Source organism: Frieseomelitta varia, unplaced genomic scaffold (assembly GCF_011392965.1).
Source record: "Frieseomelitta varia isolate USP_RPSP 00005682 unplaced genomic scaffold, Fvar_1.2 scaffold_514, whole genome shotgun sequence".
NCBI classification, from domain to species: domain Eukaryota; kingdom Metazoa; phylum Arthropoda; class Insecta; order Hymenoptera; family Apidae; genus Frieseomelitta; species Frieseomelitta varia.
The window spans coordinates 122,267-143,679 of record NW_025110273.1 but is presented as its reverse complement, the minus strand read 5'-3'; the positions used below and the strand labels follow the sequence as shown (position 1 = coordinate 143,679).

Here is a 21,413-nt window from a genome sequence, read left to right as displayed (position 1 = left end):
ATGGCGGTTCGCGCGCTCGCGCCCCGAAACATGGCTGACAAACGAAGATGTAGCGGTGCACGTCGGGTTTACATTAGACTGAAAACGCCGCGGCAGCTACTGGTGTGTAGTTTACGATGCAGTCATTCGTAGAAATGGTGAGATAGTGTCGTGACTCGAGAGGACATACTACCGGCTAGCGATGGCCTCCACGCCGAAGTCGGAGAAGCATGCAGGTGAGTGAGCGATACTACGTACTATGACCTACGATGAAAGAGAACGTATACGATGCTCTGCGACAACTACGAAACCCGGCCGCCGTGACCGTCGTTTCTTTCCCTCTTTTGTTACTCAAATTTCGATCCGCCAAGAACACAACGTGTCGCGAGAATCTCTCACAACTTAACGTCATAACGTCGAACGCTGCTAGAACAACTGCCGCGTTAATCTAAATATTAGTGAAGTAATCCTTCACAGACGCTACCGGACGCGAAACGTCAAAAGCATATGCGTGTGGCCTGAAGTGTGTAAGCTCGTTGCATCCTCTATCCTGTTTTCTCTTTTTTGCATCGTCTCGTTGCTACATTCATAGTTTTATATCTGACAATTGCGAGAAGTAGCTTTTTCAGACGATAAACATCACGCTCGGCTAATACCAATTATAAGCGAAGGATAATCGATCGTTAAATCTGAGCGTTCATAATTTCATCTTTCGTTCGATTCATAAAGATCATCGATTGTTTCGCGTTGCTCTGGATTTTAGAGATTCCGATTCTCGTACGAACTATTGGCGAATTTGTTTTTAACGTTCGAATCTACTAAAATTGAATGTCGCATCGTGGCCCAAAGGAGCATCGCGTCGAGAAATCATTGAATTGATGTTGCCCGATGCGAAAGAGGAACCGCGTGAAGAATGGAGAGAATGGCACGAGAGGTGGAGGCATTGTGTTGAGTTTCTCCCTCTCCTGGCCCATTCGAGTCGAGATTCGTCCTGATGCTGCGATCACTTCTGCAATCATTCTCTTTCTCGAAAAACCAGTCATACGTTCCGTGGTAAATGCACGACACTACACTACACTGGTAATAATACGCGGTTGCCCTGGGGTGTGTGTATGTGTGCGTGTGTGTGTGTCAATAAACCGTCCACGCGCCAGGAGCAAGCCCAATGTAATTCGAACAGCTGCCCGTGTCACACAAGCTTTTTAATCCGCATTCACACCCTTCAAACAAAGAGTTACTTGCAACCTCGTCATCCATGCGACAATATTTCCACGATATCCGCGTTAACACGTTCACAACGCGTATCTCGTGTGATTGTGATAACAATTTGGTTGATCAAAGTCACAGTAAGAATCATAATATTTTAATAATACACACACATATGCGAACTTTTATAACAAAGAAATAGAGTTTGTATAAAACTATTGGCGAACAGGTTGAAGCCTCGAAAACTAAAAAAAAAAAAAAAAACATTTTAAAAATTGTAAATTGGAATGCGACAAATAAAATACGCGGTTTTTCACTTTCTGGGTGCGCGATTGGTAGAAAAGAGAAATTGGGGTTTGAGTCATAATATGCTCGGCTTTTATTTTATTATTATAATAACAGGTGCTATTTATCAGAATTGATACGTTCGACCTCCGAGGGCTGGTGATGGATAGATACTCTTAAGTAAAGGCAGTTTGATCAATTTGCCGGATAACGAGTAGCAACTAACTCAGTATATACCCTACGTCATCTGTCGCTGGGTAATTGTGTTTAATGCGAGTTGATTTGTTCCCGGTTGAAATCATGGTGTCTATCACGTTCTGGCATCGTATGTTCTGAAAAATAAATCCCCCATCAACGGGTTGACGAACGCGTGACGCGTAAAAAGATACATCAGTTGAAGTTATTATCGATTGCCAAACTTTTAACAATGCTTCTACCATCGCGTCAAATTGAAAAAGAACTGTGCTCTTTTTCTACGTCTTTTAAATATTGACCGATAGTTTGTTAAGGAAACGAATTCAAAGAAATAGAGGAATATATTTTTAAAGAATCTAATGAAATGAATAACAGTTGCCTGAAATTAATCTTCGATGGTATTAATTCATTATTTCAATCATTAAACGTGATCACAATCCATGAAATTCAACTATTTACGCAATTTTGATTGAATTTTAACAACACAATAATCGCCATCAGTGCATAAAGCAATAATCCTTTAATGTTAATCTTCTAACAGTATCTGTGCATTCTAATTGATACAAATTATATACACAAATAAATATACATATACATATGTATAACAGATATGCATTCCTATTATTGACAAGGAAATGCCAGTCAAACTGCTTCTATCAGTAAATTAGATATTTGCACTCTTGAAAATGAAGTGTCTCCTGCGAAAGCCATAGCTTCATGCGATATGTCATTACGTGCGATCTCTTCTCAAGAGAGTAGTATCATATCTTTCCGTTTGGAAAAGATTCCCAGTTGAAAAGTCCTCGGATTTATCACCGATGAAATATTTATAAGACAATGCCAGAGGAAAGAGAAAGTACCGAATCTATTTAAACGATTAAAGTTAATCTTAAAGTTGTGAATAAGAAATCTCGGTTGTTACGTTGATTTTTATGAGATCAACGTATAATCTTTACGTATGGTTGAAATATAGTTTTGAAAAGTCATTTCACTACGAGTCATCCTCTTTGCAACCTGAATGACGAAAGACCTACAACCCTTCGCTTAATTTCCCTAAAATACAAGCTGCGCTTAATTCGTTTCGTTTCCCAGACGAAAAACCCAACCAACAATCGCCGCGTATTTAACCAAAGTATATAAATCCTCATCTCTTGGAACGTCTTGAAACGTCTTGAAAAGTTCACCACCACGGCGAACGTTCAAAGAGGATCTCGTTATCGGAGAGTGCGCCGCACTTTCCGGCGAAACATCGGAAACTCGTGTCCCGCAAGAAATAAAAATGCTCATAGAACAGTTAATATGACGACGAACAGAGAAACGTCGGCGAGGAGAAGAGAAATTGTGTCGCTGGCTAGTGAAACGGCACTGCGAACTCGGTCAATAATAAATCCGCGGTCTCATTGGAAGGGAGATTCCTGGTGAAAAGCGAACTCTCATTAAATTTCCAGCTAGACGGTCGCTGGTTCATTGAAATAATTCTATGGTGTGTCGCGCAAATGTTCCACCAATGCTCGAAGGAGATTGAACGACTTTGTCCCGAGGAAGAAAGAAAGAAGGGGGCGGCAAGGGCGAAGGGGGCAAGAAAAAGTAAGAACACGCGCTAGATCGAAATGTGATTAAAACTCAGTTCTGTGGCCTTTTCCGTTTTCTGCACCGTAGACATTGTATCCGGCGACCTGTAGGCTTCGTCGAGGTCCAACCGCTTTATCAGTTATGGCCTCCTCCCTTCTGTTGGACCTCCTCGGTGAAAATGGGACACCGAGAGGAGAAATATAGGGTATCTACTTGTGGTGAAACTTGCATGTTCTAGAAAAAGATGGAATTCCAACGAAATAAATTCTTCTTTCTTTTCTTACTTTTTTGCTCTGTTATAAATGTAGCTTGTACATACACTCCCGTTCATAAGTCACCGGACACTTGCTTATTTTGATCTAAATAGTTACTAGAACATAGATATACTTTTCCGGATTAATTTTATTATACAATCTTGTTATAGGTACTTTATATACTCTATTTTATAATAATACTAGAAAACAAAACTGATATTTAACGTATATGGTTTGAATAAATATTTCAAAGTATATCAAAAATATGTATATATGTGTAAAAAATCGAATCGATGTATTTTGGGATGAATTGGACAGAAGTTTTCAGAAATGTGTTCAACATCAAGAAAAAGACTTGTGGTTATTTCTGGCCTTCATATTTGCACAAAGATATAAGATACATTATATACAACATGGTAAGATTTTTGACATATAAACAGTTTGACATATGTCATATTCTATACTTCCGTGTCATACATAGTCCGTGGCATACTTCCGTTTAATTTTAACAATATTTCGGAATAAATTTCTTTCCACGCTTCTTCTAATTTCTTTCATAAGCCTTTTTCTTGATTTTGGACACATTTCTGAAAGCTTCTGTCCAATTCATTCCAAAATACATCGATTCGATTTTTTAAATATATATACATATTTTTGAAATATTTATTCAGACCATATACATTAAATATCAGTTTTGTTTTCTAGTATTGTTATAAAATAGAGTAAATAGAGTACATATAACAAGATTGTATAATAAAATTAATCCGGAAAAGTATATCTGTGTTCTAGTAACTGTTTAGATCAAAATAAACAAGTGTCCGGTGACTTATGAACGGGAGTGTATATAAAGATGTTAAAAAAATGAAAATCGTACGGTCATGCAGAAGTTTTGAAGTTTCTCAAAAGATTTTTCTCTCAGACTTCCCTTTCTCGTTCTCCGTTGTCGTGATCTTTATTGTATATATACTGCATCCTGTGATGGTATTTTTGCCAACGATATTTCGCGCATGGAAAGCAAAAGGCAAAACTCGTTTACGTTTACCCAGGACAATTGATGGCAAACGACGATGGTGTTTAGACGTTTGTGTTCCCTGACCCTATCGGTAGCCATAGCCTGCAAATGATGCAGCGACGCGGCGTGAGGAATAGGGATCAGAATCTGTCGCGTGTAGATAATACATTCACCGTGCTACGACGATTCATGAATATGCATCTGTTTTCACGTTTCATCGTGCAACAGCGGTACACGCGGATGAGAAGGGTGTGCACGTGCGAAAACCAGCCGGCGCACGTGTTACGCTTGATCCTAATTTAGCATTTGATACGAGGGATCTCGTACATCTTCGTTCTTCTTTCTCGTGGTACGAGTTGTACCAAAGCTACTGATACGAGAGGCCTTCGCTTTCCTTGAGTAGTATTTAGTCATCTCGTTATCGTCCTCTTATCGTTCAGTATCTGCGCGCACACAGATAATCGCAAGCCTTTAAGAGAATCGCAAACCGGAGTGTTCTTGTGTTTTGTGGAACAATTCGTCTGCGATAGAGAATCGAGCAGGTTGGAAGGAAAATTCTACAAAGTCTGCTGGATGAATCAAAATGGTTGTGGGATTCGTTTTCAGAAGACGTAAGTTTTAAACATTTTTCTATTCTGTGTTATTTGACGCGCGAAGCGTAGAGAAGAGGAGAATTGTATTTTAAACTTGCTGCGTTTAGTACAGACGATAGAAGCGATCTAGTAAGTAGTAGGATTGGAAAAAATCGAGTTTTGTTAGAAAACTGATGGTTCCATCATTTGATTTTGTTGCCAATTGCGAAGCATTGGTTGTTGAACCATATTCAAATTGATAACATATTGAGATTACGATGATATCTGAATTTCCAAAAATTGTTCGATGATAAACACTCAAGGAGTCACGTCCTAAAACTTGACAATTATTTAGAAATTGAACATTGTTTTCTATCGAGTCATTAAATATTTTTTATTGCGTCTCCGAAATTGGAAAATCCGGGCTACACGTACAGAGCTATTCTTATAAGAAATAGATCAAATTAAATACGTCTGTTATAGCACTCGAATTTATTAAAAAAAAAAAAAACTTGCTTTGTACCTATTGTTTGGGACAGAGAGAGAGAGCGAGAGAGAGAGAGAGAGAATCATTGTGTCTCATCAGAATGAAGGAGAATTGAAAGAAAAGAATGAGCAAACTGGAACAGAAATTGAAAATTAGCGGTGTCAAAGATCTTCGTTGGAAGGCGCGTGACCGTTCGAAGCGTGCGCCACCTGATCGAGAGGAAATGAAGTGTCCACGGTCGTTTTCTTACGCGAGCTAATTTATGCAGCGGCAATGACGAATGCAATGTTCATTGTATTGTCGGGGACGGGCTCAGAGAAAGAGGAGAAAGAAAAGTAGTTCTCCTGGTCGTCGGTGTCGCACACTGACACAGTGCTGTAGGGGTCCGCAAATAAATTGTACCTCCTACTCTGCTTCTCAATTCCTCGTCTCCTCTCCTCGCCGTCTCTTGCTTGCGTCTCCGCTCGACGAAATAAAGAACGAGCGTAAGAGATTCTGCCTGTATGTGAAGTCTTTTGTCTCTTTCCTCGGTTAACCCTCTCGCCTCTTTCCCTCTCTGTCTCGCCCTCTCTTTGTATCTTCTTCGTCTCACTCTATCGTGCAGACTTTTGCTAGCCTCTGTGTATCTGTAGTATGTGTGTGTGTGTGTGAGTGTGTGTGTGTTCCTCTCTCTGACCCGTTAAAATAGACAAGCCTTCTTTCCCGGCCAAAGTCACAGATATTACCGGGCGATCTTGCTGGTGGACGGTCCACGGGTATTAGCCACGGTTCACCTCCGGATTCGCGGAGCGACTCGCCTCACTTTGACTCTGCTGTTTAAACTCAGACAGACCTGTTTGGAACCCGATCCGCGGACCAGATTTACGCTCAGTGCTCTCTTGTAGTAGACGTCTCTAACGCACTTGTCTAGACGTCGTCGTCGTCATCGTCGTCGTCGGGGGAAGAAACGGCCAGTGAAATTTTTGCAAGATCGTGGATCGAGCTGTGCAACTTTTCGGATCGGTTCTCTGTGATCAGTCGTGACATCGTGGAAAAAAAAGAAGAAAAAAAGAAAAAACCTCGGAAATTACATCAGGACAGTTTGGAAAATCGTGTGAGAATTTGTTTTAGATTAATTACCCGCGATTCTTCGAGATGCTGTTTGCATGAAGATGGTACAGAGCTGAAAGTAAAACTCTCTTTCTCTCTTTGTCTCTCTCGACGGTTAATTGCATTAATTGTGCAAGGTGCACCAGTGTGGAGAAATAAGTCGCATTAAAGACAGACGCGCGAGTGTAATGATCGTGGTGGAGGGATCCGCGTTTTGCGAATCGGTTTTTATGTAATTATCCGCGGTTCGGAGAAAGTGCATGGAAGTCACTTGGAAAGTTAAGATTCCAATCTTTCAAGAAAACGCACACAGTGAGAAAATTGAGCAGAGGATGGATCGACGTTAGAGGAACAATATCCGTATTGAGAAGATAAATGCCTAGCGTCTTTAACGAGTCGTCTATTTTTTTAGTGGAGATTTGTTTGCGGTGAGGTTCATTGGTTCTTGCTCCTTTCTCCGATTGTGTGATTACGTGGAAGTGTCATAGAGATTAGTGTATTGTATTACAAAAGTACAATTCGTTATACCTTGGTAATGTTTCGTAAATTTGTAATTTTCTCGCGATTCGAAAGTGACGAATAGTTAATGGTAAATCTACTTCGGTTCAAAGACTTTTGTGTTTCGATTGATAAGACGTATCCATTTATTTATTTTTATAAAAATTCTTCGTGCTCAATTGGTTAATCTAATTATGTTACATGCACGTTTTCAAGGACTCAAAATGGTAGTTAATTTTCAAATTTACTCCATTACAGTTGACAAGTTGGGAGGTTTTAAATTTCTTTCTTATTTCTTTCCTATTATTCATCAATGAAATATTTGTAAAATTGTGATATTAGCTTTTTCGACAAGTACGTCAATTTTTCACGATTATTTACGATTATTTACGTTGAGTTGATCGAGGCCAGACCAATCTGTCGTGTTACATCAGAAGCAAAGCTTCTCAATCCCCAGAGGATGTTCTTCCCCGGTTTTCCTTAATAAATCAATCGAGATTCTTTATTATAAACATGCGGCTCGTGTGAGATGTGAAATCTTTCTTCTTAATTTTCCCGTAATCTTCGAGCGAAAATTTACTTTGGTGTTTTAAAATGAATTTCCCGGTGCAAGCAATGTTTACATTTACACGTATTCAGTGTAAGTGTGTCAGAGCAGTGACTAACGTTAATTTATTCTATCGAATGTAGAGTTCGTTACTCTGGTACGTTTGTGCTCCGAGATAGAATCGACAGTGTTTGAAGTTGAAGAATAATGAACGAAACCCGATGAATGAAAGTGTCGTGGATCCCGGTGATATCGCTTGGCGAATGGATCGTAAGATTTATAATATCCATTCTTCCAATCAACATAAATACAAAAATACAAAGTGAAAGGATACAATTGACTGAATGACGTGAAAAACATAGATACGGTTGTTTTCGTAAGAGAATCTACGTATAATAGAGTTTTAGTATAACAGTTTGTTTAATAGAACAAATTTTTAATACGCAAAAATCTCGCCGAATGAAATTGTCGCAATATGTTCAAACGTTCGTACGTAATCGACAGATTTGAGCAGACACGAAACCGACGTAATATTTGCCAGATACGTTTACTTCTCTTTTCCGAACATTCCGCCAGCTCTTTCTACTCCTCGTTTTGCTGAGATCAATCATGTGTGTGTTTTATATATATATATATGAAGCGGCGATTAAAAGATGTGCGCGATGTTCTCGACGATCTATGTTGATCGCAGCACGTCAGACGATGTGGAACAAACGGCACATAGATACTGTGTAATAAACGATCAAGGCTCGATTAGTTAGCGGAATAGGAGTTGGCCGATGTGCGTTTTAATCTGTACGAACGATGTTCTGCGATCGGACATGGTGATGCGCAAAGCATCAAAGGCTGTGATTATATTATGTAATTGGCAATCGATGTAAATTTTTTAAATTCCTCTTTCTCTTTCTTGACGTTAATAATAATATGGATTTAATTGCTTGTTAAAGCGTAATTTTAGATATATAGAGAGCTCAGAAACCAACTTGCCAAATTTTTGTCAAAATCTTCAGTTCATTCTAATATAATTACTATGATATAATCATTACAACGTTGTATCTAATTATTCGATTAATTGACGATTTTAACAATGAAAGTTGCACGACGCAAGTCATTTTTAAAAATCACTCCCACTGATTGACTTCTGAGCTCTCGATATATCAGATTAAAAAGAAACAAAAATATAAAACACGAAAAGAAGAAGAAACGGGAGGAAATAGAGAAAAAAAAAAGTTTTCTAATTCTCGTCCAATTTTATATTTGGAAGTGAACTCGCGCGTCGCGTCGCGTCGCGTCGCGTCGCGATTTCTTTTCACTGCTAATATCGATGTTGACAATTCCGTTTCGCCTCATCTCAGTCGATACTGAAAACCTCGCGGCCGAGAGAAATTCGTTCGAATAATGTCGAGTGGACCATCGAACTCCAAAAATAATACAACACCTTAGGCGCGACGGCGTGCCTACGAGCGGAACTAGGTCGCAAGTTCATCAGTGCTAATTATTATTAATCAGGAAATCTCGGCCCGCCGTGAAATTCCCGCGGATTTGCATACGTAATTGCAAGGCCATCGAAATAATTATAATTGGAGCGGCCTGTTGTCGAGATATTACGCACGAGGCAAACAGTTCATTTTATTCGGAGATGATTGATTCGTTGCTATTTGACAGTGACAGCACGGTGCTGCGAGAAGATTTCTCGTTGTTGTTCCGCTTGTTCGAGATTTATAGAATTTTAATTCCGCTTCCGGGTAAATGAAGAGAAAAATAGTACACCAGCGGCAAATTTTCTAATTCGAAAGGAACAAGGCACAATCCTATTTTATAAGTCTCGATTTTCTATTGAATTTTTCTCTTTTCTTTTTCGCCGCTATATCCACTGTATTCCCTATTTTTGTTTCTTTTCGTTTCACGCTTATATCTCGCCAGTCTAGCCTACCCCGAGCCAACCACGTTTCATTTCTTCGACAAAGGTGGCCCCGCATGTATAAATATTGCCAGAAAATTCGATAATTTAACGACAGCAACCAAGCCAGAAAAACGCGGTCCTTGTTGTGTTCAGCCCAGCGTGGAACGAGTTACACGATTGACCTCCTGGTCTTGTATCGAATCATACATACACGTTGCTCGGAGAGCAGTAAAAGCGGCGCTGGAACACCGCGATCGAGGACCGGCCGAAGGTGGAGAAAAGGTCGACCTCTCGCTTCAGTAATCGCGCATCGTTTGTCGAGAGAAAATTGATGGGAACCTTCAAGGATCTCGCAGCTCTCTTGCTTATACTTTGGCTCTTGATCGATGCAATTTTTTTTTTTTTCTTACCAACTTCGTATATAAATTGGATTCTGACGAAGTTCTTCTCCTTCGATTTTCGTGTCACGATCCATTGACGCTTTTGCGATGAACTTGCCATTCTAGTACTGGCCGAGATTTTGACCCTCTTTCACTGAATTCGGTTATTCTCGTTTCTCGAAAGTGTTCGAAGTTGTCGGAAAAATAGATTTTATCTAAATATTTTTTTTTTTTTTTTATTATTTTTACGATATTCATAAGTATTATTTATTTGGTATTATTTTGCAATTATTTCACTTGAGCGTGAATATATACGCAAGCGAATGTGTCGGAAACATGTGATAGAACAAATGGTAATATCGATCGATTGGTGGTATTTATGAGGTCAGATGAAACACTAGGAAGCGCGGCAAGAAATCGTAGCGGAGCATCCGTCGCGTTAAAATAGACATCCTGGAACTCAAATGTGCTACGGTCCTCGGTACATCTACTCTACTTTAACATAGTACACGAGGTCGCTAAATGTATCATCGCACGTATATTTAGGCTATACTGTCATCGGCGTGGCTCGATTTAAATTTCCTAGCTGTATTTACCATTTTATGATCGATTACATTTTCAAGTTTTCTTCGATATCACGGCCAAGGAATGTCTTGTCTGTTTGCCTTCTGTCCATTTTAATTTTCTCGCGTTACTTGTCAATTATTTATAATTTCTATAAATATAATTAATAAATAAATGAATTCAATTACGGACACCTATGTATTTATAATTATATTTCTACAAATTTATAATTCGTAGAAATATAATTATAAAATATATGTATATGTATATACATATATAGGTGAGTTATGACGACAGGATTCTGATCGATCCAATGATATTTTCACTCGGAGCGAAGATACGTTAAGTAATCGTATTTTTTTCAACCAACCATGATTTCTCAAAATCATGTGTCGTTAATCATTCGTCAGTCGGCGTGAAATTAAAGTTCAGCAAACAGTGGATTGTCGCCCGGTGTTATCTGTTTACAGCGTGAACTCACTCACAGTCGCTTGCTAAATATACTGTTCGTGAGATCATGTATAATTACGTACATGTGTTTCTTAACAAGCTTGAGAAACGCTTCTTACCAGATAGTGATCATCGATAACTGTAATTCGGTAGCAGTCGTCTTTTGTCGCGTCGCAAGTGTATCTGCTGAAAGAACCAGAGAATCAGTCGGCTTGCTTTTGTATAGAACGAAACATCAACTATGAGTGACAGCTTCATCTAATTTGTCAAGCTGTGCAATGTGTCTCGTTAGTTGTTGGTACAATGTGAGAAGAACTCGGTTGTGTTTGGAAAACATCAGTGAGACAATGAACACCCATTGTGATATCCGTGTTTCGAGGATCCATCGTGGTCCGTAATGCGGAGCTAGTTTTTCAAAGAGATGCCACAGTACGACGATAGTTTCCTCGACTCGCCGATCTTCCGGCGACGCACGCGTAGCTATGCGGTGCAAAAGGAGTTCGTGCCGAAGTCGAAGAGTTTCATCACGGCCACACCTCTGCTGCTGGCCGTGACCAATCATGCCAGGACTCTTTCCGGTTCCATATCGACCTGCAGTTTGAAAGGTAATTGGAAGAAAAATTCAGGTTAAGGGCATAACACATTCTCTGTCGCTCGAATAGATTAAAACGAGCCTCTTTGCAGTCGAGAGACGTTTTCTTTTCCATTTCTTTGCAGCTCGACGAAATTCGGTCGCGCGATTTCGCTCGATGGTTTTCTTTCTCTGTTGTAATACTCTTCGATCAAGCGAGCAAAAAGAGGAATATCGATTAATTCGTTCATTTGTGGAGAACATATCCGAAAATTCCACGTTAAACGTGAACTGATATTGTGGAAAATCTATAAATTGTTTTAAACCTCTTAATTGCTTTAACTTAATTGCGCTGGAATAACGTATCACGCACGTCGAGAATGTTTTGTCCCAAAAATTGCAATATTTTCTCAGTTTCAAGTACATTTAAGTAAAACAAAATAGGCAAAACAAATAATAAATTTATTACTTTTCAATCATTTTTATCCAATGATATCATACCGACGAGTTCAAAAAGAAAACGACGAATTATTGTATATTATTATGTACCGTTCGGTCACTCGTTATGGTCCGCAATCAGTTGCCAGCGCAAGAGGTTAACCTCCAAAATTGCAATATTTTCTCAGTTTTAAGTACATTTAAGTAAAACAAAATAGGCAAAACAAATAATAAATTTATTACTTTTCAATCATTTTTATCCNAGTGATATCATACCGACGAGTTCAAAAAGAAAGCGACGAATTATTGTATACGGTTCGGTCACTCGTTATGGTCCGCAATCAGTTGCCAGCGCAAGGGGTTAACCTCCAAAATTGCAATATTTTCTCAGTTTTAAGTACATTTAAGTAAAACAAATAATAAATAATAAATTTATTACTTCTCGATAATTTCTATCCAGTGATATCATACTGACGAGTTCAAAAAGAAAGCGACGAATTATTTGTAGTGTACGGTTCGGTCACTCGTTATGGTCCGCAATCGGTTGCGAGTCATAACCTTCGAGTACGATTGATTTCAATAGAATGCGTTTTTCGTGGAATATTCGCGTGGAAACGTGGCGTGTAAACGCGTGACCGAAACGCCTCTCAAATACATATCTGTTAGAATAATTTAAAGTTAGGATAACCATGTTACAGAATCGAGTTTGGACGTATGAAATACGCCAGCCCCTTCAGACACCGCGCCACTGGCGCACTGCATGTGAAAGCAATTCGGTTGTTAATTACCCATTCGTGCTGTCAATCATATTAAGCATCGCTGGTAGCCACCTTCAGCTATTAATACACCTCTCTTGGCGCGGTGTATACACTATAATGTTCCATCCCCTACGGTTTTGTATAAGATATACAGAAGCTGATGATTTCCCCCTAGGCTAGCAATGCGCTACAAATTGCTTGTATTCTACCATTGAGGCATATCTCTATATTTCTGAAAATATATCTACGGACAAATTATAACAATACTTAGTGAGATTTCGCGAAAAGTCGGTTCTCGATTTTCGAACTCTACACACGAAAATCCGAGATTCCGATTTCGGTGAATGTACGCGCGAATGATATCGCGAAATTTTCGTCCCTCGATAGGAGAAATTTCCACGGAGTTGTTCATAAATACGCAGATTCAGGCGATTACTATGCGAACCAGCAGCGTTTACTCGCGCGAGAGGGCCGGACATTAATAAACATGAGGTACGACGCGCGGTAATTAGTGCAACGATAAAGTGTACCGATGTCCAGCCGAAAATTAAACCGTACTGGCCGAAATTTGTTTTGAGAGTACGCAGCGGCACGCAATGCGATTATTTGCGGGTCACACGCTGTTTAAGCGGATTCAACCGCCCGAGGGGGAGTTTTGAATTGAGGTTTGAGTATGATGAACTGAAAGTTTGAATCGGGGTTTTGAATATGGTATTAGGTTGGCGTATCTCGATTGTCATAGTCGGAAATTAACATAGTGTGGATATCGCGCTTTCAGTCTCATCTGATTCGTTAGAAATCGTATTTTTTTATCCAAAAATTTTTGAAATTGTCAATTCTTTTCGAATGTAAAACTTGGTCGATTGTTAATATTATACCATAGTTCCATTTTCTTGTAATTATTTGAGGTTAATTCGAAAAAAAGGTATTATAATTCAATAAAGAATTCTAAATAAATATATAATAGCTGGTCTATAATAAATAGCCGAATCAGTTCATTTGTATTTATGATTAATAAGAGTAAGAGCTGCAAATTTATCAAGATACTTTTTCCGGTATTCAAGTTTTATCTTCACCCTCTTTTGAAACGAATGTATTCCTAGAGAAAAAAAGAAAAAAAGATTCACTCGACGAGGTATGTAATCTGCATCCATGGAGATCGTTGTAGCCGACGCTCTCATGAATAAAAATTTTCTGTATGAAATAATAATCGTGAATGTACCGAAAGAAAGCTGGATTCCTTTTGACGGAGACAAAATAAGTATTCGAAAGATAATTGAATAAATGATTCAACGAGGCTAATGGGAACGACATCGTTTCTTTCAACAACGTTTCCTCACTCGTCTATTTTTTTTCCTCTCTCTTCTCTTCTCTTTGTTTTGAATATTAAATCTTACGTCAATATCGCTATATCGCGAATACGTGAAATTTCCAAAGAGAGATGTATATCTTCATTTCAAGTTTCGTGCAAATGGACCGGTGGTTTTGTTCAATGGAAAAATCCGCGGGGATTATCCTCATTCCACGGATTATCCAGAGCTTCTTTCATATAGGAGATTGAAGTACCACCAACTGAAAATAATTTTTATTCCAGACTTGAAAGAAGAGAAGAAAACCCGTGTTAATTCAATTTCTTACAATGTCTCTTTTCTATTTAGATATTTTCACGATTGTTCGACAATAATTTTACTTAAAAATATAGAATGAAGGAGATATACAGCGATTTACACGATTTTCATATTGCAGGGTATATAAGATCACGTAATAATTCCGATGAAAATAATTTTATAAGACGATCGATAAGTCAACTTTGAGACAGAGCAGTGAAATTCGTCTCCGCGTTTTGTCTTTCATCCATGGCGAGTGAATTTGTTACGTTCAATAGCAATTTGTTGTTCGGGTGATCATGAATCATGCGTTTCCCTCGTACACGAGGATTTAACGCGTCAAGCAGAATCGCAGGAGGGAAGGCAAGTCTGTTTTACGAGGGTGGCCGTACGCGCCGGAGGGTGTAAACCACTACTTAATCAAGACGTTATACGAGAGTTCTCTTTGCGAGAGTTTTCAACCTCTCTTGCCCCAGGGATTGGTCACCCCTTTTTAGCATCATCGATCCTCGATAGATAAAAGGCTCGAAACTATTTGGATACAAATTGTTACGTGCAGCTTCGCGATACACATCAATCTCTTTTTCAACGAATCCATTGCTCTTTTTTTGTTCTTCTTGAAAATCCATCGCGATTATGATTGTGATGGTTAATCCAATCATATACTTGTCAGTAATTAGAAGTTACTTGCATGGTACATGGTTCATGGTTCAATGATATACCTTTCAGTAATTAGAAATTACTTGCATGGTGAGCGGAACGGTTATTACGAATTCGCTTGCGAAAATTTGTTCGTCGAAATAAACGCGCGGCAAATGCATTCGTAGAGAGAGACACAATGGCGGCCTCTCTTCGCGAGAAAGTAATCAAATCTCGACCTGTGTTGCTGCGCGGGGCTGGAGGAAGAAGTTGGTCGTTTAATGCATATTGTGCTCCGGTAAAAGCGAATTTGACGTACTTTCGTGTGTGTGTGTGTGTGTGTGTGTGTATTTGGTAAGTTCCGCCCGTAAATCTCAAGACACAGATCAACGGTGACTCTTTACAACGTCTCTTCCTCTCCAACGTGTCTGTGTCTGTCGCCCTTCGGCTCTCCTCGGTAGCCAAAGATGACAAGAAATCCGCTTTCGACGCGAAAGGGGCTTAACGTCGTCGCACCGATAAATTTCAGGCGAAAAGCGCTCGAATATTTCGCTCGGCAAAGTGCATTCACGCGCCTGCCTGCGGGGCAAGCGTCTCGCTAACGTGTCAGCGAGGTTCGATAGGTTGCCACGAGGGTGGAACACGTTGCCTCCCGCGCATATATAGTGAAACAGCTACCATTTCCAAAATACTTTTTCGTCCGCGAGCAATTTCTTTAAGGGCGGCAGGACAGTTTGACGGGCCTAAAAATTACGAATACTTTGGAGTGTTAGTAAAGAAAACAGTACATATCTGATGGACATGAGCTTTTATGGTTTATTTTAACACATTAGGAACTATAAAACAAACTCTTGTTTAACTTTTTTAACAGCATTCTTTTACGTAACTTTTTTTTACATTGCCTATCGGTGTGCATGATATCAGAATTAGCCAAATAGAATTAGCTGCAACAAAAAGGCAACAAATGTTCAAAAGTAAACAATATTCTCTAGGGATTGACGATCCAACATTTTCATATTTGTGAAAATTATGGGAATAGCGGCTATTTGTTTTCGATGTATCGAATTTATGCCAAAAACTTCCACGGTTTTTGTTCATACTTTTCGAAATTGTTAAAAATTAAAAAATGTTCGATCGTCAATCCCTAGAAAATGTTACGCTAAATACACGTACCAAGTTTCACAGTAATCGATTGGTTAGATTCCGAGATATCTTGCACACCGTTTCTAAAAACCTAGTTTCGAGAAAAACGCGTTTAAAGTTTCAGAACGTCATTTATCATATGTATCCTTTACTTACATTTTTTACTTATATACCGCGGCTCGAAGTTCTTCCAAATCTCCTAGTATTCGATTCACCAAAAGTAATATTTGAATCACACGATTTACACTTTATAATACTGCTTAAAATTGTAAACAAGTGATGCAAATTAAATTATCCGCAGATTTATTATTATACCCCAAAATAAGTCGTTTTAAAGGCTAGGACCTTTTGTATCTTATTTCTAAGACTTCAAACTACTATTTAAAACAAAACAAAGAAAAAAATCGATTCTTTGAAGATTTCAAACTCTCCTAATCCCTTAAATAGCACGTAGCTAGTCAATTTGACGCGTATGAAACGAAACAGCAAATGTCATGGTGCCTTTCTTTTTAATTATAAAAGAAATCACGATGAATAACGATCGATGGATTGAGACAATGTAATTCAGTAATTATCAATTACAATTTCATCGGAAAAAAAAAGAAAAAGAAAATAATAATAATGCTCCTGCGGATTTACTATTGAATTAATTTTCCATCGCATTTGAATAGCCAGTTGAACGCGACTGCATCTCCCGACCGTAATCAAGTTATCAACGAAGTAACGAGAGGAGAAATAAGAAGACCAAAGGAAAGGAAACTTCGTTTCGCCTCTTTCACGTTTTACCCTGGCAATATCGCGATGCAATAAAAGGGTCAACGATTCGAAGGTGACACTAGGTTTTTCCCTGTCCTGTGTGTTGTACATTTTTCCTATATCGCAGCGTGTAAGGTCTTAGAACGTTGTTCGAGAGTTCGAGAAATGCGAAATTCTTTATTGAACGCACGCACACACACATACACACACATATACGCATTGGTAGATGGCAGAGAGGTCTATGATGGCGGTAAAAATAAATGGAAAAAGAAATGGAGTACCCGATATTTCTTCTTACCCAGGCACTCGCCCCTATTATTTCTCTCTGTGTCTTCTTCCCAACCTTTGCCTTTTCTTCCTTCTGTTCTTCGTCTGTGTGTTCAATTCCTCGGTTACCGAGTTCTCCAGTCCATCCAAGTAAATTTTGCTCGATCTCGAGCGATCCATGGAGAAGAACCTAGTAAAACTGAACTGCCACGTGCGAATCCTACGATTTCTCGCGCAGGTTTAGGAATCTTTTCTCTCCTGTGGAACGTCCCGAGAAATCGTTATTCCCCGAGACTAATTAAAAGTTTCTTTCGGCGCTCGACGAGAAGGAGAGAACGAAAGGGAAAGAGGGGGTAGGAAAAATTACGCGGCGAAATGAACGAGGCGTGCTCCTCGTTAAAAAAAGAAAAAGAAAAAAAAATGTCTGGCGAGCATCAGTTGTTAGGGCGACACACAGCTTCCACTGGGGACTGTATCAAAGAGGCGCGAGAAAGAAAAATATCAGGGAACGCGTGTCGCCGCGGCAAGATCGTGCGCTGGCATCTCATTAGGCCCGCGGATCCTCCGGCGCTAATGAGATTAATTATCGCGAGGCTGTCGTCTTTCTGTCTCGTGCGGCGCAGGGACAAGCGAGAATCGCTGAGGAAGGAGGAGCAGACGGGGGAAAAAAGAAAAAGAGAAAATTGCGATAAACAATCGGGCGTTCCGTTCGATCCGTGGCGACGCACTAATTTGACGAGAGAGAAAGAGACTCGATTAATTGCGCGCGGCGTTACCTCCCCCCCATCACATGTGCCGGGGAATTTAATTCGGGGATTCCATTAAATTTCCACTAAGCTTTCGTCCATCTTTTGATTTCCTTGTTCGTGTTCGTCGTTCGCAAAGACTCGGCAATTTATCCTCCGCGTCAGTGTTTCCCAACCTTTCTTCTGGCCATGCCTCACCTAAGCATCTCTGAAATTCCGACGACAATAATTTTTATTGTCCGAAAAGTGAAGTTTCGACATGGAGGAAGCCTAGACAAGCATCCAAAGAACATCACATCCATGAAAGAAAGAAACGAAAGAAGTATCTTGAATAGATCACTAAGAAAGTAAAAAAAGAAAAATAATGAAACGAAGTGAGATGATGAACAGCAAAAAAACGAGAGCTTCGAAACGTGTGAAAAGTGAACTGAAATGCACAAATGTAAAATAATTTTAATGGAAGGTTTTTCTGCAACACTCCGATCATTGAAATTATATAAGTTATAAAATAAAATAAAGATACCTGACAAATTTAAAATTACCAGTTAGTAATTACAGCTCGTATTAAAGTGAAACTTAAAAAATTCACTCGAATTCTCGAATTATCCTCCTAGAAAATCAAATAATCACGGCTCTAGGTAAATATATTTGCCATATTCTCTTAGAAACGTACTTGTACTCGCGTTTCCACCGAATTTCATCTTAGATTCTCGATTTCCCCGTTTTGGAGAAATTATTATCAAATCCTTGATATCCGCGTTTGATCGATCGCGTGCTCAATTGTTCGAATCGAACCGTCCGGTTTACCCAGTTTGGACCACTGTAAAATGTGTCACGAATTTTCGATGATCGAGCGAATTCCTCGGCTTGTACGGTCACTGATCGATAGCAACGGAACATAGCTGACATTCGCAACATTACTCTGCTGAATATCGCGTTTGCCGCTCCACTCGGTGATACTGTGTCCGTGTGCTTACATTGCCCGCGTGCATATTTATTACTATGATCGGTAATGACAGTGACCCTTAGGCGCTCGGCTAGATTTGCATAATTTCTGCAATTCAACCAGTTCGTCGTATCGCGAATCCTGCGGTCTTTTAAACGCCCTGAGGGAAGAGGGGGAAGCGAATAAACAGCAAGCGATTAACACGACGTTTTTCTCATTGTTTCACCGAACCGTGGAACCGATGAATTTTCAATGTTCAATCGTTCGATCGACCATCAGTTCTTCCGGGCTTCTAGTTTTGGGACTAATTAACAAAGAGCGAAATTTGCCGTTTGAATTTCTGCGTAGTGAATGTACGAGGGGAAAAGATTGAAATCTACTTTCGAAAACATTTCGTCGAGTATTAGCGGCCATCCCAGATCAAATCTATCTTTCAAAGATTTTAAATTCCATTCTCGTAGATGGAGCATACGTGTATTGCGCAAGATGGGCCATTTGCATGATTAAATCGGCTCTCAAAGAGTCGCTGTGAACGTGTGTTTTTATTTCCGCCGTGTCCACCACGGCGAAAGTTCGAAAGCGATAATTGAACGAGCCCGCGGTCGGTCGCGCGACGCGGTGCCTCCGGCTGTAATTAACCAAGGAAATGAAAGATAAACAGCGAAGCGCAGAAGTCAGAGGAGGAAAGGAAAGGCGATCGAGGAATTAAGAGGGTGTTCTGGTAATCCGACTTGAAAAAATCGACTTTTCGAGGATTTTTTTCTAAGGAGACCACGATACATTTTGATATGCAGTTTTCGCACGCAGATTTATTCATACTTAAAGAGTATTTACAATTTTTTTTTTTTTCACGAAATTAATAAAGATTGTGGAAATTATATAGCCTTAGCTGAAGCATGTTTTTAAAAACGAGTTCGTGATTCCGGTCCACCTGGTTATTTGAAACTAAAAAACCAAAATGCATCTAAATTAGTAAATCGCATGAACCACGGAAACAGCGAAATTTCGAAAATTAAAAAAAATGGCAGCATTTTGAAGTTTAAGTATCGATGTTCCTTGTGCTTTTCGACCTTTGGATGGTAAAAAAAAAAAAAAAATAGAAAAAATCATTAGATTTTGAAATCCGTACTTCACGCGATAAAGGTACACCTGGTGAAGATCTCCTCAAAATTTGAAGTCAATTGGTCAACTGAAACGTGGAATATCCTGTCAGCCAGTTTAAAAAATATGAATTTGTGAAAAGCACGTTTGAAATCCTTGTCACCCGTTGTACAAAAATATTCATACTTACAATCAATCGAGCAGTACAAAAAATAAAATATTATAAAATATTCTAACAATATAAAAATAAATAATAATATAAATAATAATACTATAAAATAAAATATCTTTTGAGAAAATCACATTTGAAGTTTTTGTTACCCGCTGTACAAAAATATTCATACTTACAATCAGTCGAGCAGTAAAATAAAATAAAATAAAATATTATAAAATAATAGTAATATAAAAATAAATAATAATAATATAAAATAAAATATTTTTTGAGAAAATCACATTTGAAGTTTTTGTTAGCCGTTGTACAAAAATATTCATACTTGCGTCGCGAGCAGCGTACACCTTTAAACATCTACAACTTTGCTAATTTTACGAATTCAAACAAATCCTTTTACATAGAACATTTTCGAAAGCATATACTTTGAGAAAATGTAAAAACAATTGATTCTTTTTAAGCCAGAATTACCAGAAATACCCCTTTAAAGTGGGTACGTGTGTGCGACTTTTTCGTATTGTTATCATTTCATTTGAAGTAGAAGAAGAAAAGCCGCGCATTTCCTTGGCTTTCCCCTAAGTGTGCAACTGAAACTGCATTAATTAGGCAGAGTTGGCCTTACCTTGCTCGGGTGTGTAACAGCGTCGTCTCGCGTCAGACCATTTGCCCGACTCAAGAAAACGCGCGGCCAAAGGGAAACGCAGCCCCGGGGCTCTTCAATGTCATTAAGACATTGCCAAGCACCGGCAACATTAACTACAGGCGTCGTTAAAGCGCTTACTTTTTCCATCTCTCTTTCATTAAGAGCCACTCGCGCATTCCCTTTGACGCGTACCCAACGTTTCCAACGATTAACAGAACAATCGATAGGGTTTTCCTTTCTGTTATTTCCATTTTTCTTTCTCCTTCTCTTATCCTCTCCCTCCCCCTCTCTTCCTCCCTTTTAATCCTTTACAGAGCGTGAAACGGGAATGGGAAAATGGTACTATTAATTATAGGATTTCAATGAGAGATTGCTCGGAATGATCAACTACGGAGAGAACGATAATGGAGCAAGCTTTACGAATTGTTTGCATTTTGGATTTTTGCGAGAGTTAATTTCAGAGGGTGGAATTAATTCTTCTTTTTTTTTTTACGGATATTACGTTTATCGTACATTACGAATATTAAATTTATAAACGAGAGAGAAGAATTGAAACAAATGGATGATATGTTAATTCTCTCTGTCTTTATTCTCCCGTGGAATCGAACGCGTGCCATGACGCGGCAACAATATTGT

At 39.1% G+C, this 21,413-nt stretch overlaps 1 protein-coding gene across 7 annotated transcripts in view; it reads left to right on the top strand.

Moving 5' to 3' along the window:
- The first annotated feature begins 28 nt into the window (after window positions 1-28).
- Window positions 29-21,413, top strand: part of LOC122533275 (guanine nucleotide-releasing factor 2) — a 53,391-nt gene continuing 32,006 nt past the window's right edge. For 2 of the 7 annotated variants that reach the window (XM_043662855.1, XM_043662850.1), the window contains exon 1: window positions 10,864-11,598. In XM_043662855.1, the coding sequence (XP_043518790.1) occupies window positions 11,415-11,598 (184 nt within the window). In that variant the 5' untranslated portion in view covers window positions 10,864-11,414. Of the gene's footprint in view, window positions 216-5,017; window positions 5,115-10,863; window positions 11,599-21,413 lie in introns of those variants that run through there. The other 5 variants (XM_043662853.1, XM_043662854.1, XM_043662852.1 and 2 more) reach the window with 5 other exon arrangements.